The following is a 17,508-nucleotide window of genomic DNA, read 5'->3' as shown; positions in this document are numbered from 1 at the left end:
ACCGAGAGCATAAACTGAATTTTTAATAGAAATTAAAGAATAATTTCTGTGTAATACAGGTAGAAATGATTTAAAAAATATATTATTTTTTAATCCCTCTAAGAAGTTAATCACAATAAGTAAGAGAAGATGAAGATAATTTGAGGTTATGTTTAAGATTACAGAGTTGTTGTGAGGTTTTAACAATTTTTATCTTATGATAGAAATCATAATGCCAGTTATAAATAAAATTATAACTAAAAAGAAAGGTTCTAGACCTATTTTAAGTAAGTAATATAAGTTCTTATTTAATTTAAAGTGCTGTTATGAATGGCTATTATCGTCTTACTGTTATGAAACTGTTTTCTTGTGGCATGTCAAACATCGTTTCTATATGGGATTAAGCCACAATTGTTTGTAATGGAAATTACATTTTTAACTAATATTTGAAGTTTCAACTTCCACTCCGGAAATCAGTTTTAAAAAAGATTATTTAAGAATTGTGATTGTTGACTTACATGGTCACAGTCCTCTGATTTCAGGGTTTCTGTATTATTTGTTCTGCATTCACAAAGTATGTCTGTGATATACATTAAAAACTCACAATTCTTATAAAAACTAACAGAAATAGATTACAATTACAACAATATGCAGTTTCGATATCAATAGCCTTTTTACCAATGTGCAATTAGAGAAAACTTTAAAAATAATTAAATTAAAAGAGTCAAATTAGAGAGGGGTGATACATTGACAACAAAAATCATATTGAATGTATCTGCTATCACTTTGCATAGAAAAAACTTATTTTCAAGTAGATATTGATTTCTATAAGCAAAACTTGTGATTTACTATGGCTCATCCTTACCTCTATTGTTAATGAATAATATATATTCATGGAGTATGAATATACTCTACATTCTTCCTTTTCATGTATTGGTAGTACTTGACAGACTTTTTCATCTACTTAAAAATGTTAAAATAACATAGTAGTATATTTGTAGAATTTTATTTATCAGGCATAAGTTACCAAATTAATATTTATATTTTTCTATTAATTCTTGTCTGTTGATTTTAGTTGATTTTGATAATGGAAAAGTTAAAAAAGAAGGTATATTAAAGTTGGAAGCCAGTCACTATGAGACACCTATGAATGATCAAATGGTAGCAGTAAATTCGGAGAGATTACTTTACACTGGAATTGTTGAAGAAGATGATCTCTACAATAACTTCATCTTAGTCCATAATATACAAAAAGAAGAGGTTAGCTTATGAAGTATTTTAAAATTTATATTATATTTTTTATAGATCTATACCATGAATGAGAAAGGGCTAGTGGTATTGTTTAGTTTTAGGGATCTCACATTTACATTATTTTCATTAAATACGTTGTGCTTTGCGGTGGGTATTTCTGAAGCTTGCTATAACTGAAAGAATATTCTTATTTGTCAATATGTGTAACACTCTCTTTAATTATTTAATTTAAATTATATAGTAAACAATTGGGTCCTTGATAAGATTTTTAATGGATTTTTATCCAGTTGAAACAAGCTTTTTACAGTGTATCATGCATTTTGTAACAATTTAGGTGTCATTGATGCGTTTTGTTCAGTATTCATTTACCAAATGGTCAACATAATTTGTAATAATTTTTTGCTATTTTTTCAAGGACTGTATTAATTTAGTAGGTAAAGGGAATGGTGTATATTGTCTAAAGCTACTAATTAGTTCAAGGTTTTTAAAATAATGATCATCAGTTTAGGTACTCTGACCATTCTTCATATTTATTGAGTTTCTATTGAAAATATCTTTGTTTTAGATAAAACTGTATCAAGTTGATACTGTAACAGTCCGTGCAAGGTTGCGACAAAAAAATGTGGTAGAAACGTCCCCTAGGAAAGAAAATGCAGTATCCGAACTACATAAACAATTTGGATCCAAAAAAGCAAAGAGGGTGACAGAACAGAGGGAAAGGCTTACCATGAAGATAGATGATGCAGTTAAGGAGCAATTAGAGAAAACTGTAGCAAGTAAGTTCCTATACCAATACCTATTGTATTCAGAAAGGTTTCCTTTAGTTAAAAGTCCAAATTAAATCCAGTTAAATGAGTGCAAAATTCATATAAATATGACATATTTATTTTCGGTTTAACCTGATTTATACAATTCTAGATTGAAATATATTTATATATTTTCAATAATAGAAATAGCCCTTCTAAGCATGTTACAGTGGTATGCAAAATATACCAAACTGGATGAATAAATATGTAATCAAGACCGCGGAAAAAGAAGAATGCACTTTGACATTTTGCTGTAATAAGTTTGTTTATATTTGATATTGTGTTTGGATGTAAATATTTTTTTTACAACATTGATATTTCAATGTAATTTTGAACTGTGACACAGACAAAGTGTTGAATATTATCGTGTGAATTTAAGATGCGGTAATGTCGTTGCTGTCAGAAACTGTAGATTATAACAATCAAGCTTTAGCTTGGAGACTACCACTTAAAAAATGTATAGAAATAAAGAGTGTGGATATAATTCCTGGAGAAACAGTAACCATACAACTCAATGATACCTCTCAGTTAACTGGAATGCCAGATGTTAATTATGAAATCTTACACAGTGAACCTAATTTTAAATACCAGTGTAATAATCCACCCTTAGGAATAGAAAATCAAACATATTTACAGGACATTAGATCTTTAGAACAAGTTATTAATACAAGTCCCAAGGTAATAAAGAAAAACAAACCGAAAAAGAAAGTAAATAGACTACCATTTGATGGTACATTATATCATAGTCAACAATTAGGTCTCAAAGTTCCTCCAAAGCAACAACTTGGCACAAGGGGGAGGATAATACACAGTCAAGCTAGGGAAGTTATTCATAATGTTTTTAAATTTATGAAGGATGAAGCCCGAAATGGTATAAGGATTCCCATTTCTAATTATAGAGCAAGAGTTCTGAAAGCCACTGGTATATCTAAGTGTACATATTCAAAAATTACTACTAGGGAATTCAAACGGGGGGAACCACAACCTACAACAAAGAAAAAAATTAATGGTTAGTGTAAATGTAAATAAGAAGTGTGTAATTAGACATTAATATGATAAACAATTTTGTAGTCTTGCTGAGCATGTTAAGCATGTTATAGTTTAAATTATTTTAAGTTAAAATATCTTAGTAGATTCTTTTCAGTAACAACAAGTAGTATATATATAAATACAGTTAGGACCATTGATTATCACTTAAGGTGAATAAAATGAGCTTTATTTTATTAAAAAACAAATACAGAAAACCCTATTTCACAATTTCAATATCTATTAATAAATTTGATTATTATAGTCATCCACACCTCTTAAAATCAACTCTAAACATTCCTAAAATGTCAGACAAGTCTACATTGATGTTAATTTGTCAATAGGGGTGTACACTATCATAATTTTTGAGTGAAAAGAAGCGAAAGACAAGCTATTGTGTAGCGTGAATGTTTAATTTAATTTTCTCTAAAAGTTCTGAAATGCTAAAAACAAAGCAGACATAGATCATTATTCTTCATTGTTCTAAGGCGTTAAGGTACAGTATCTTTCTAACTTTAATCTCATGTAAATGTTAAGTTGAAATGCAACAAAACGAAACAAATGCAAAAAATTACTTAATTTTTTACATATCTAGTGTATTTTATGCTAATATATAAATATATTCCAGGTGTGAAAGTTGATAACATGGAACAGAATAATGTATCAGAAAATGACAGTATATATAGACCAAAAATTAATAGAGACGCATCAACTCCTGATGGTGTTTACAATTTAGAGGATTTAGTAGAAGCGTACATTTTGGACACCCTAGCAGTAGAGGCCGGAAATATTATACAGGCTGGAAGTGCAGACCAATTTGGGTAAATATATTTTAATCAAATATACCAAAAAAACTTATCTAGCAATGTATACAACAGTTTTAATATTTTTAACATCTTCAGAAAAAGTCATTTCTAGCTCATAACAAATCACTGCAATGAAATAATTATTTCCATACTATATAAAAATATCAATTGTGTTGTTTGTATACTTTAACATTACATAATTGACAGATTTAATTCAATTAGAACAATTTCTGAAATGCAAAGCCAAATGTCCCATTACTAAAACATTAATGTCCATTAAGTAAATAACATAAAAATGTCACACGAAAATAGCTTTAGTGCCAAATTTAATCAAATATGACATGTATTTATAGTTTTGTAGCCATAATTTTAATTTTATACTTGCTAAACAATAGATTACTAGACCTATCACAATAATTATGGACAATATGTTATCCATAGTGTTGCTGTTTTCTAAACTTAAATCAATTCATTAATGGTGAATGGACAGAACATTTCTTGGTTTTAATTCAGATATTTTTCCTAAAGTTTTATCTCTGTGACCATCAGTAGAATTTAGAATGGAAGGCACCAAGCATATGTCTTAAATATGTTTTTTTTTTAGAAAATATCTGGGTTTTAATGTCTGGGATAATATCTCTTCGCGGATTTGCAATGTATCATATTTACTAAACACATCACTAGGAACACAAAAAAGATATTTTATGATACTGTAGTATGCAGAATCATATTAGAAATGATGAAGATAATTCAATGAAGGATGACATTGGAACAAGATATACTGACCTACCTAGAAGAAAAACATTTAGTTTGGTCTGGATACATAAGAAGACAAGATCAATCAAGGTGGATATCAAAAATCTCGGATTGGAAGAAGAAGAAGAAGAAGAAGAAGAAGAGAGGAAAAAAGTCATGGAAAGACTGGATCTCAAAAATAGAGACGAGTGGAGGCATTGGTTGTAAGAAGGAAGGTAGTGACAGCCATAGAATTCCTTAGAACTTGTAAACCGTGATGACAACAGAACTGTTATAAACTGTGAATAAACCCTAAGAGATCATATAATCGACAATGAATTTCTCATTCAAGTTCCAAAAAGATTGTACTGCAGTCAAAAAAAAAGAGCAAATTTCAGACGACCAGTTTCTTCATCACTATAATGTAATAGCACAAAAATTTTGTCCCAAAAATTTTTCTCCCTCAGTAAAGTGCTGCAGGTATTTGTATGTTATACTACTTCGATAATTTCACGATGCTTCAGTGACTTAAAGCATCGATGGGGACATATTGTTAAATTATAATAGGAATTGTTACAAGCTGGATAATTGCAAAGTAATGGATAAAGGTCAGATACTTTTAGGACAGACCTCATACGTTGAACATACTTAAAGTAGAAAAATATTACAGCAAATAAGATAATTGAGGTTTTTAATAACATTTTTTAAAGTTAATTTGTGAAAAATTTACAGAAAGTGAATTTAAAATGTCATCTCTTATCTTAATTTCATTTTTTTTAGATTGTGCCCATTTGCGACCTCTAATATTAATAAAATATTGATCTCGGCCTCACAAGAAGAAGAGAAAATACGAAGCATCACCATATTCCTTTATATACAATACTTGATTAAGTTTATGGTGACTCCGATGAAATTGGTTACCAAAAAATTTGTAGTCTGTGATAAATCTGTCGACGTCAACAATCATATACTTAATTTGTTTTCAGAAATGGGTTCACACGGCAGGTAAATAATTTTGTAAGATAAAAAGTCATGTATTAAATTTTTTTATTGTTATATTCCCATTCTTTTTTTTAACATATAGATTTTAAGATTCGTTTCTTGTTGGTTAGTAAGTTTCTATATTAGATTAGTTGTTATATCAACTGTTTATTGGTCTCGTAAGTGTCAAGTGTTTGTACATTTCTATATTTACTCTTCTAATGACATTCAAACAGAGTTGTACACCTAGTAAAATCAAAGATTATAGATGCATATAGAAGGACAGTTCAAATGGGCGATCTGGTTTCGGTTATTATACTTCAAAACACTCCTTAAGAGGGCAACTGCATTAACTCAAACCGTGGCCGTTGGCTTAAAACCATCATGAGAGATATAGTTAGGGGGAAGTGGGAAAGGAGTATGAACGAAGCTATTTATTTAACTTATGCACCCACGCTCAATCAAATTTCGATGCCATTGATTTGCAAACTGTCTTTTTTTTGTTTTTTTTTTTCACTATAAAATCTTTATTTTTAATATATTAAATTTTTAATTTTTAAACTTAAACAGTTATGAAATTTACAATATTCAAAGTATTTATTTTTTTATTACGTGTTAGAAGAGAATTTGTTCCAACTCTACGAAAAACCGTCACGTAACTTTTTATTATATTGTTTTCCTGCCCAAAAATTTATGAAACATTTTAAAAAATTTTCAAAATATATTCAATCGAAAATTTCATTTTTTCAGGACCCCATCTAAGGCATGCCATTTTTTAGCAGTTTGGTGTTTGTACTGCCCCAGGTCAGATAGTAGGCATTCGTAGTATAGCCAATGATTAATTGCAGTTCATTTTTCATGCAATCTTTCACTAGCTGTTCCAACTCCCTTGATGGTTGTTCGGGATCATCATATGGGAGGTATGCTGATCTGAGAACTATCTCCTTGATAACTCCTCACTCTATGACCTTTATCCTTACTTTCGTTCAGTCTGTGGAACAGAGATCACAACCAGTCTTCTGTGTTTTGATTTTGCCTCTCTAGATCCTGATCTTGGGTCCTGATGGTTTCTTCATCAAGCTATTTCTCGAGGACGCGGGTGAGGACCATGGGGCGTGTGGGCATATTATTTGAATCAATTATATTTAAGTTTGCTCCCGCCCACAGGTCCTCAATAGTCTTCACCACTTCACTCGTCCATTTTTTTGTATACTCGTTAACACCCATTTCACCCATAGGGCCCTTCGCTAAACGATGTTTTATGGAACTGCAGGAGTTCAGTTGGACCTCCGATAGGAGTATCATCAAGTGCTTGTTCTAGTTTGTTAGTGATCAAATTTGCTTGAGCCCGATCTAGTTAAGTATCAGGATGGTGTCTGTGTGCTACCACCATTCTGAATACTTTTGTCATGGTACTTTATAGCCCCTTGGTTTCTTCGCAACTTAGCTACGAGGGGGGTGATGGTATTCTCCCGAAGTCTCTTTTTATCCTCGGGTGTTGCGGATTTGGTTTTCTTGGAATTTGCTACGGTCCATGTCCCAGCAGCCATTTTTGCCTTTTTTCTCATCTTCCTTTGTTGAGCTCTAGAGAGGCGTTTGTCATATTTAGAGAATGTTTTGGTCTGAAATTAGTGAACCTGATCCCCCTATTAGAAATAACGAAAAAATATGTCAAAAATCGTTATATACTGCCATGCAGTTGACTTTATGTGCTAAAAACATGGGAAAAATACAAAAAAAGATTTTTTTTACGTAGAAGCATTTATTTTTATTGACATCTGTCAGTTTCACTTTCCAAACAAACCTTGTTTAGTGTGGATAATTTGTATTTTTCGTTATTTTTTCATTTTTTTTACAGAATCTTTCCGCTTTTTGCAATATCTAAGTATTCTAATAGTTACTACAACAATTTTACAAGGTTGTGTAAATAATAAAGCATGTTGTTTTATAAAAATAGCAATAAAATGCATGTATCAATAAAGTAAGGTTAGAATTTCTTTAAGTTAAACTTTTAAACTATATTTCATAGAAATATAACATCGAATTATGATGGTATTATCGTAAAAAACACTATACTTAAGAAGAAAAAGCAGCAGAGGAAGCAAAACTTTAACTTTATGGAAATTAAAAAGTCTTGAGATTGGACAAACCCTGGCTTTTCAACTTTTGTTTGGAAAGTAATAATAACAATATGGCCGCCGTGACGTCACACTCCGGCTGTCCATTTTGAGGACGCTCCGGAGAGAAAATGGCAAATCTAACTCCGCCATTCAAAAGAACAAAAAAAAACACAAAAAAAATAATTATTTAGAAGTTTGCCAAAAATTACCTATACAACCTAAGGATTCTTCTTCTTCAGGTACCACCTCCGCTACGGAGGTTGGCAATCATCATAGCTATTTTAATTTTTGAGGCAGTAGCTCTAAAAAGTTGTTTTGAGCTGCATCCAAACCATTCTCTCAGGTTCTTGAGCTATGAAATTCGTCTTCTTCCGATGCTTCTTCTGCCATCTATCTTTCCTTGCATTATGAGTCGTAGGATGCCATACTTTTCACCCCGCATCACATGTCCGAGATACTGTAGCTTTCTTTCTTTAATTGTTAGTTCAACTTCCTTCTCTTTACCTATTCTTCTCAGTACTTCATTGTTCGTAACTCTATCTACCCAGGAAACCCTCATAATTCTTCTATAGGTCCACATTTCAAAAGAATTAAGTCGTCTCATTGTGTCTAGATTTAACGTCCATGATTCCAAGCACTCAAGCTGTGGAAAAGAAAATGTAATGGCATGGGAATTCCTCTCATTGACGAGACTACACTGTACACCTTATGTTTCGCTGATGACCAAATACTGATTGCTCAGGATCATGACGACTTGAGTTACATGACTCGGAAGCTTATAGAAGAATATAACAAATGGGGTCTCGAAGTCAACATTAAGAAAACTGAAGCCACGTGTATTGGAGGGACAAAACAGTCCATTATATTAGACGATGGGGTAGAAATTAGAAACTGTGATGAATACAAGTACCTGGGTATGAAGATAACTCAAGATGGAACACTCGATGCTGCTATAAAAGACAGAAACATACAGGGTAGAAAAGCCATATCCATGATGAACGGAATTCTGTGGGACCAAACAATATCTAAAGCGAACAAACAACTCATATACAACACCATACTTAAAAGTGTAATCACATATGGCAGCGAAGTTTGGCAAATGAAACAAAGAACAGAGAAACTGTTACTAGCAACAGAAATGTACTTCTGGAGAAGAGCAGCAGGAAAATCAAGAAGAGATCGGATACCAAATGAGAGAATACGTGAGATGATGGGAGTCAAGCATACAATAGTTGATGACATAAAAACAAAACAGTTAATATGGTACGGCCATGTACAGAGAATGCCAGATGACAGGATTCCAAAACAGATTTTAACGTGGACACCACAAGGGAGAAGGAAAAGAGGAAGGCCGAGAAAAAGCTGGAGAGAGGGAATTGAAAAAGAACTAGAGGAAAGAGAAATCCCTCCAGACCTATGGCTGAATAGAGAAGAATGGCTGTTAGGAGTCGGAAGGCGTCGGAGAACGCTGTAAACCGATAGTAGTAGTAGTAGTATTCCATTCCATAGTATAGTACACTGTATACGTAACATTTTGTTAGGCGTACTTTAAGAGCTAATGTTAAATCTTTGCCACATAGGGTGGATCCTATGGACAATCCCATAAGGATTCTTGGAAAAATTCAAATATTTTTCCTGACCTCATTTTTCATCCAATAAAAACATATTTTTGTGAATTCTTTTAATTTTTTTTAAAGCCAAGGGTCGCTCAGGTTTTATTATTTTTTTTTTTGTAAAAACACATTTTTTGCGATACGGGCCCACCTAGGGAGCTAAAAATTTGGCTAAATGGGTTTTTTAATATGTACTTTCGAGTACCCTATCTTATACCGCTATAGCCTTTAAACGAAAATAAAAATATACTTAATTTGGTAACCATAAACATAAATTTTTGTTTAATTTTTTATTAATGTCTAAAAACAAACTATCAATCTTGTCTTAATTTACTCTTCATTTTCACAGTTAGTTTCACTTCCTGGTCCCCAAATTCAGTTGACTGGTAACTTTTGTTAGACCCAAATGTGTTGGCTGTTTCTAGTAAGTGTCATTATGTTTCCTTTCGACTAAATTGGAAATCATTGACACTATATTGTTTTAATTTTAATTTTCACAACTTCTAAAATCTAATTTAAATATGGGTATACCCTTCTGGGTAATTACTCCAGTAAGTAATGATACCACATGTTTTAGATAAAAAGATAACATTTTACCCTCTTTTTTATACTTAAGTGGGATTATTTACTTTCAGGTTTCACTGATGATGGTCTAACAAAACCGAAAATGTTTTAAAAATTATAATCTTTTTGGGTATTTTCATTATTTTAGTAATTTTACATATATACCAATTATACCAGAAGTGTTAACTGTATAATAAACTCATACATATTTGTTATAGGACCAGACCATTACACATGAAAGACAAAGCACTATGCTACACAATGGTTTTGGCAGCAATCGCGATGGATTTTGAAGTGGACGTGGAGCTTTTATCCAAAGATATGAAAATCGGCATCAAAAAAGCTATAGAAGTAGCCAGGATTCTTGCATTCAACGCAAAAGCGAACAACAAAAATGTCGTGCAATTGAAACTTCCGTTACCAGCTCCAGTTAACTTTACGCCGAAGAAAGGGAGAAGATGAACAAATCTTGAGGAACAAGTTATGGTTTATTATAGTGTATATAAACAATCCTGGCTTCGAAGGTGCCATCATTTCGAACTGTTTTCTAATTGTGAAGTTGAATATTATTTTAATATTAATTTTTATTTTTTCCCAAATGTAGTTTTATTTTTAACTATACCCGAATAATATATAATCCTTTTATGATCACGTGCACTGACTACACAACTGAATTTCCTTACTGAGTACAACTTGACGTTTACTTAGGTAACATTATTAAGTTCCAGCCTGTCATTCTTCTGCATGCTAATTTGTTCATATATTGCGCTTCTTTTACTGCCAAAACCTAAATGATTTTTGATTAATGTCATTAATGATAATTTTAACAGGAGACCTTAGCGGCAGAACCGGAAGGAAAGAAAACGATAAAGTAGTGGGGAGATTTGGAGAGGATGAACAAAACGATAACTGAGAACGTCTGACTGAATTACGCGAACTAAACAACCTAAAAATCGCCAACGGATTCTTCAGATATAAAAATATTTATAAATATACATGGACGCAAAAAACACGAAAGCTGACATCGATAATAGACTACGTAATAGTCAAACAAGATACCACAATAAAGATAAAAGATGTGAGTATCTGAAGAGGAGCAGAATGTGGAACTGACCATAAACTACTGACAACAAAAATGGGCATTCATTGGAAACAACAAGACCCCCTCTACAGAAGAACCGTTGAACACTATAAGAGAAAAACAATACAATATAGAACTACTCCAAGAACAATCAATAAGAGAAGTATACAATGTCTAGACCAAAAATTAATAGAATTCAGATACGGCAACATCGAAGAAATATACGAGCATATAAAGGCGAGTATAAAACAAACAACATTCGAAGCCCTTGGAGAAAAAGAACATATAACAAATAAACAACACTATTATGAAATAAATGAACCAACAAAAAAAATAATTGAAGAAAAAAAGCAACTGTACAGAAAATGGCTGACTACAACAACGTTGAAGTTTATAAAGAAGTGAAAAAACAAATAACACAACAAAAGAATGGGAAAGATCCTGCTTAAATATTGAAACATACATAGGAGGTACAAAAACTTCGGAGTGATGGAAAGTACTGAGAAAATTGAAACAAAACTCAAAAGAAAAACTCAAAGGTAATATACAGGACAAAGAATGAAAGGACTATTCATATAAAAGAAAACAGGCGAAGACAAAGCAGATCCGCACAATAAGAAATATAAATAACATAGGGAAATGAAAACGGGCATAAAAGCAATGAAAAATAAGAAAGCACCGGGACCTGGAGATATCTCACCTGAGTTTATAAAGTACGGCTCAAAAAAATTACACCAGATGATAAAATGGATATTTCAGAAAGCCATAAATGGAGAACAGCTCCCAAAGGAATGGACGGAGGCATATATATTTAAGAAAGGAGATAGAAAACGATGCGAAATGTATAGAGGAATAAGCATATTATCATCAATAGGAAGATTATATGGGAAGATACTGCGAGAAAAGATAGAGCAAGCGATAAAAGGCAAAATCATGCATAGACCACATATACACACTGAAAAAACTGTTGGAAAAGAAAAAAGCAAAAAATACAGATATACATTTGGCATTTGTGGACCTGAGAAAGGCGTCTGACTCTGTACCAAGGTCAGAACTGTGGGAGGCAACGTACAAATTAGAAATACAAACGGAACTCATAGAAGCTACAAAAGCTCTGTATAAAGAAAATAAAGTGTCAAATAAAATGAGAACAAGAATCATAGGAGACTTCACCTCAACAAAAGGGCTCCTACAGGGTTTTTCCACATCACCAATCGTATTCAAAATATACCTAGAGAAAGCCTTGACTACATGGAAAAGAAAATGCGAAGGCATGGAAGTACCGGTACGAAACGAATACCTATATACGTTAAGCTTTGCAGACGAGCAAGTAGTGATTGTTCAAGACCAAGAAAACCTCAGTTACATGATGAAGAAACTACAAGAAGCATATACCAAGGCTGGCCTAGATATTAACCTCGCGAAAACAGAGTACCTATCTACAAGTGAAGAAGACATAGAAGATCTACAGATTGATAACGTAACAATCAAAGGAGAGGATCAATTCAAATACTCGGGAATTATAATCACGAAAAAGGCAACAACAGAGGAAGAAATTAAGCAAAGATTAGAACAAACAAGAACAGCAATTCGACAACTTAACTCAGTATGGTGTGATTGACACCTAAATATGAACACAAAAACACAGATTTATAAAACATTAGTGCGAAATATTATGACATATGGAGCTCAAAATTGAATTATAAACAGGAAAAACAGCAGTAAGATAGTAGCAACAGAGATGGAATGTCTGCGAATATGCTGCAGAGTAACAAGAATGGATAGGAGAAGTAATGACGAAGTAAAGCAAAGAACATCAAAAGGAACAGACGTACTAACATATATAAAACAAAAAAGACTAAAGTGGTGTTTACATGTAAGAAGAACTAGCGACAGCAGATGGATAAAGAGAATAACCGAATGAAGCCCCATAGAAAGGAGGAAAAGAGGACGACCCCGAAGATCCTGGAGGAACGAAGTAGACGACGCCATGAGTAAAAGAGGTCTAAACGATGAAGAATGGGACAACAGAGAGAGAGAGAGAGATGGAAACGATTGACCGAGGGAAGGCAGTGAATACTGTAGAATCTCTGAATATATATACATAACTGATGGAATTAAGTCGCTGGACTGTATACGATAGAATATATTAAATATTATTCAAACCTGCAATATAAATATCAACAAGGGAGTCATCAAATCCGTACATGATAAAGTCCAAAACACGCGCTCTAACGAAAATGCATTTCAGGAAGAAAAAAATCTGCTAAAAAAGTTTTAACAAAATGATTATCCATACCAACATAACACCAAAAAACAATTCAGAAATGCTCAAAAGAAGGAATTTGGATGATGACAACAATAATATTATGTAAAGGGCTGATCAGAAAAATTAAAAAAAGTAGAAAATAATAATACAAAATCATAAAAATATTTGAAATAATCGACAGACTGAGATCTATTCTTTGCAAAAACAAAACTAAATCTAACAAGAAACTCAGAATAAGTCAAAGAACTGCGTTTATAAAATACCTTTTAACAACTTTTATCACCAACTAAGTGTAGAATAAATGAGCATGAATCATAAAGGAAAACATAGACTTTGACAGATCCCAGGGGGGGGGGAATTAGACATTAAAATTCATCCCGACAATGGATAACTTCAAGGGATTGATAGTACTATAGGTAAATCTGGGGAGATATAAGGCGGCACGTAACATGCTCACGATCAGAGGGAAAGAAGTTGAAAAGTACAGCTGGTTCCTGAAAAAACTGATACGACTCTTAGTAAGATTTGATCATTTTGAGCAGTGTATTTGATTGATCTAACATTATATTATATTTATTATGACAGACAAATAATTAAATAAACAAACAACAACAAACACTTGATTACATATGGCAATTCATGAATTGTAATAATTATTAAGGTCTATTTTGATATTATTTTGAAATCCTGCATTTTATAAAGAGTATATAAATGATAGTTTTTACATAAAATAGGGTTGTTGTTATTAATTTTATTATTATTAAGGAATGAAACAAACGAATTAACTCAACAATATATTAAAGCAAGAATTATAACCAAATTAAAAGATAACTGGGCGCTATCAGAGGCAGCAAAACATTTCAATATAAGCAGGACCACAATTTTTCTATTAATAAAAAATGAAAGACCAAAATTATACTAAATTTAGGCATTTAAAAATAAAATTAATATTTTGTAATATCTCCATCAGCATTGATAACAGCGCTTGTAGTCTTCGGTATATCTGCGTGAAACAAACTATGAAATTGTCTTCTTCAGAGGTCTCTTCCCAAAGCTGTTGTATACCGTGCCACAGCTCTTCAGCATTTTGAGGTATAAAATTACGCCGATACAATCGTCTTATAATAACCCCCCACACATTCTGGACTGTAGCTGGGCCATGGTAAGGTTTATTATATTTGCAGTGTGAACAGGAACATTATCTTGTTGGAGGATAACATTATTTTCTGGATACAACTGCTCTACACTGAGAAACATGATGTTTTCTAGAATATTCAGATAAGCCTGCCCAACAAACCTGCCATCAATACGCTGTACCATTCCCATTCCTCTAAATCGATCCATATACATTGGCGCTAAAATGACCAGCAGCTCGATATCTATTAACATATAGAGGATTTAATCTATTATTATCTGGTCTATACACCTTAATTTTGCCCCTTTTAGAAGATTGAAAAATTTTCTTATCTGTAAATATTACCCTGTCTTTGTTGTCTACCCTTGTTATCTTTCTTCCCGGAAATTGTGACATAATTCTTGCAGTTTTCGCATCTTCAAAAGGATTCTCTCTTTTCTTGTTGAAGAAAAAGAGATTCTTGTTTTCTCCATCTTTTATTAATATTAATAACTGTTGTTCTGCTTACGTTAAAATGGTTCGCTATGGCAGATAGTGACCAGCCATCTTCTGATTTCGTTACAATTCTTGCTTTTAGCAGAGAACTGTAGTTCTCTGCTTTTAGTTCTTTGCTAGCATGTGGAGCCATTTTTGAGGTTGAACAGAATAAGTTATCTGACAAATTTTAAGATTTAGCAGAGACATTGACAGTATGTAAATATTAAGTATTTATCCTTCAAAATACACTGCTCAATTTTCTACAAAATATGCTTTAAGAGTCATATCAGTTCTTTTAGGAACGTGCTGTACCTGGTTCTGAACCAAATACGAAAATAGCGACCAAAGTGGTTGATTTTCGGACAAGAGAAAATGTAGCTATCTTAGTAGGACATAAAGAAGTGGGGATATAAGCATGTCAAAGTAGAGAGTGATTCCTCATTTTATACAGTTGAGGTTTCCCTCAAATTTCAATATTCCCTCAAGGTGATTTTTAAACATCACCTTGAGGGAATATCAAAACACCGTTGACGATATAGCGAACCACATAGCCTAGCTGCATAGAAAGACAGGTTACTAATGCAAAGTCAATACTATAGGAGCACCGGTAAACGATAAGAGGGGAGACACATTGGTTGAAGTAATTCAAACTATACATTTGGTCGTATTAAATAACGAAAAGGTAACGTTCGAAAGAGGGGAGAGCCAAACGCACATCGACGTACAATGGTATCGATTCCGATTAAAAGAAAAGTAGAAGGGGAAATCTTCACACATAATTTTTTCCGCTCAGAACTTTCGTAAAATCCAAAATTTGGACTATCTATAAAAATTTTCCTAAATCTCCCAAAAAATGTGTTGGAAGTCCTTATCTCACTAATTGATGATTCGTTTGAAAAAGGTACATTTTCAGAGTGCCTAAAGACAGCCATTATTATTCCTCTTCATATGGGTGGTGAAAAATCTAATGTCTGCAACTATAGACCTATTGCCTTACTACCGGTCCTATCCAAAATTATTGAGAGACTCATAAAAATCATTTTACTACAAAGTCAGTTCGGCTTTTTATCCAATAAATGTACCAGCAATGCTGTTTTCTGTACTACATGAGGTCTATCTTGCACTAAACAATAATCTTTATAGTGCCACTGTTTTTTGTGACAATGATGATATCAGTATTACCTGGAGGAACTCTAATATTGAAACTCTTCATGCAATTATAACTTCTGATCTACTTAAAATAAAAACCTGGTCCGACTCTAATTTACTCTTTTTAAGGTGGATAAGACAGTAGCATTATCTTATAAAGGAGCTCTTCAACCCTTGCTTTTTAATAACAGTCAGATCAGTATTGTTGATTCTGTAAAATTTCTTGGTATTTTTATAGACAGCAACCTTAAATGGTCCCTTCAAATCAATTTGTTAAGTAAGGAACTCGCCTCAGTCTGCTATGCAATAAGATCTGTTTCGAAGTAAATCAATTTAGCATGTTCCAAAATAACATATTTTCTTTGTTCGAGTCTCATCTTCGATATGGCCTTCCATTATGGGATTCTAGTACAGCTGCCCAATCTGATATTATTTTTAAATTACAAAAAAAGAGCAATACGGTATCTTTTTGGCCTCAGTAGAATAACACATTGCAGAAGCTACTTCAAAAATTACGGGATTTTAACCCTTCCCTCTTTATGTATTCTAGAAACTGTTGCCAAACTGTAGAAGCCAAAAGTCAAGCATTTGAAAAGACTTGGAAATTATTGACATATTAATTATATAACTAAATTAATTCCCAGATCACGAATTTTGGTAACCCAGTCAACAAGAATGTTCTATATATTATAATTATATTCCATTGGGTCTCTCGATCGTCCAAATAAACAGTATGCCACTTGGATGCATTCAGGACCATGGCATTCAACACACACCACTCACTCAACCGATCAAGATCGTGTTGAAGATTACCACAATCTTTTGTATTATTGATAATTGTGTAGTACTTTAGATCGTCCGCAAGAAGAAGAAGTGAACTGTGCTGGAACCAGTGATATATATCATTGATGAATATGTTAAATAACAGGGGTCCCAAATAAAAACCCTGCGGTACTCCTGAATGAACCTTAATCTCACTGGAAACAAAATCCCTGATACGCACAATCTAAACTCGGTCAATCAAGTATGTTCTTAGCCACCTAAGAAGTGGCCCATCAACACCCATTTTTTAAGTTTAATTATTAAAATATTATTGTTGGCCCGATCAAAGGTCTTGGAGAAATCAGTGTATAGTGCATGTACCCTACAGCTCCTCTCCATGGACTTCCTTAGGAAGTCCACAAACACTAGTATATTACATTCAGTTATTCTGTTTTTCAAGTGAAGCTTTAAGATACTAATACTTAAATAACATTATTTATTTTTTTAATAATATCTAAGCCAGTGGTCGCCAACCTCTTCAATGTGTTGAGCTACTTTGTTAATTTTGGAATAAACAGCGAGCTACCTACACGGAAGCCACGTAACGCAACGTAAATGAAATAATCCACAGTTAATCCATCATTGTATGTATTTATTTTACTGTTTAACTGGTAATACATAATACATAGGTACTAATAATAAACTAATAACAAAATAACTAATATTACTAGTACGTACTTGTTCATAGCTACAT

At 32.7% G+C, this 17,508-nt stretch overlaps 1 protein-coding gene across 2 annotated transcripts; it reads left to right on the top strand.

The window, feature by feature from the left end:
* Positions 1–32: 32 nt before the first annotated feature.
* Positions 33–10,480, top strand: Polr1E (RNA polymerase I subunit E). Of its 2 annotated transcripts, XM_072534166.1 has the most exons (6): positions 33–266; positions 1,055–1,239; positions 1,796–2,006; positions 3,691–3,883; positions 5,384–5,608; positions 10,100–10,480. In XM_072534166.1, exons 1-6 carry the CDS (start codon positions 197–199, stop codon positions 10,341–10,343), a joined length of 1,128 nt encoding a protein of 375 aa, XP_072390267.1. In that variant the 5' UTR covers positions 33–196; the 3' UTR covers positions 10,344–10,480. The 2 variants fall into 2 exon arrangements, with proteins under 2 accessions (XP_072390267.1, XP_072390266.1); XM_072534165.1 differs by lacking the exons at positions 33–266; positions 1,055–1,239; positions 1,796–2,006 and adding an exon at positions 2,301–3,045.
* Positions 10,481–17,508: the final 7,028 nt, after the last annotated feature.

This window comes from Diabrotica undecimpunctata, chromosome 6 (genome assembly GCF_040954645.1).
Source record: "Diabrotica undecimpunctata isolate CICGRU chromosome 6, icDiaUnde3, whole genome shotgun sequence".
In the NCBI taxonomy this organism is placed as follows: domain Eukaryota; kingdom Metazoa; phylum Arthropoda; class Insecta; order Coleoptera; family Chrysomelidae; genus Diabrotica; species Diabrotica undecimpunctata.
This window is presented reverse-complemented; position numbering and strand designations above follow the sequence as displayed.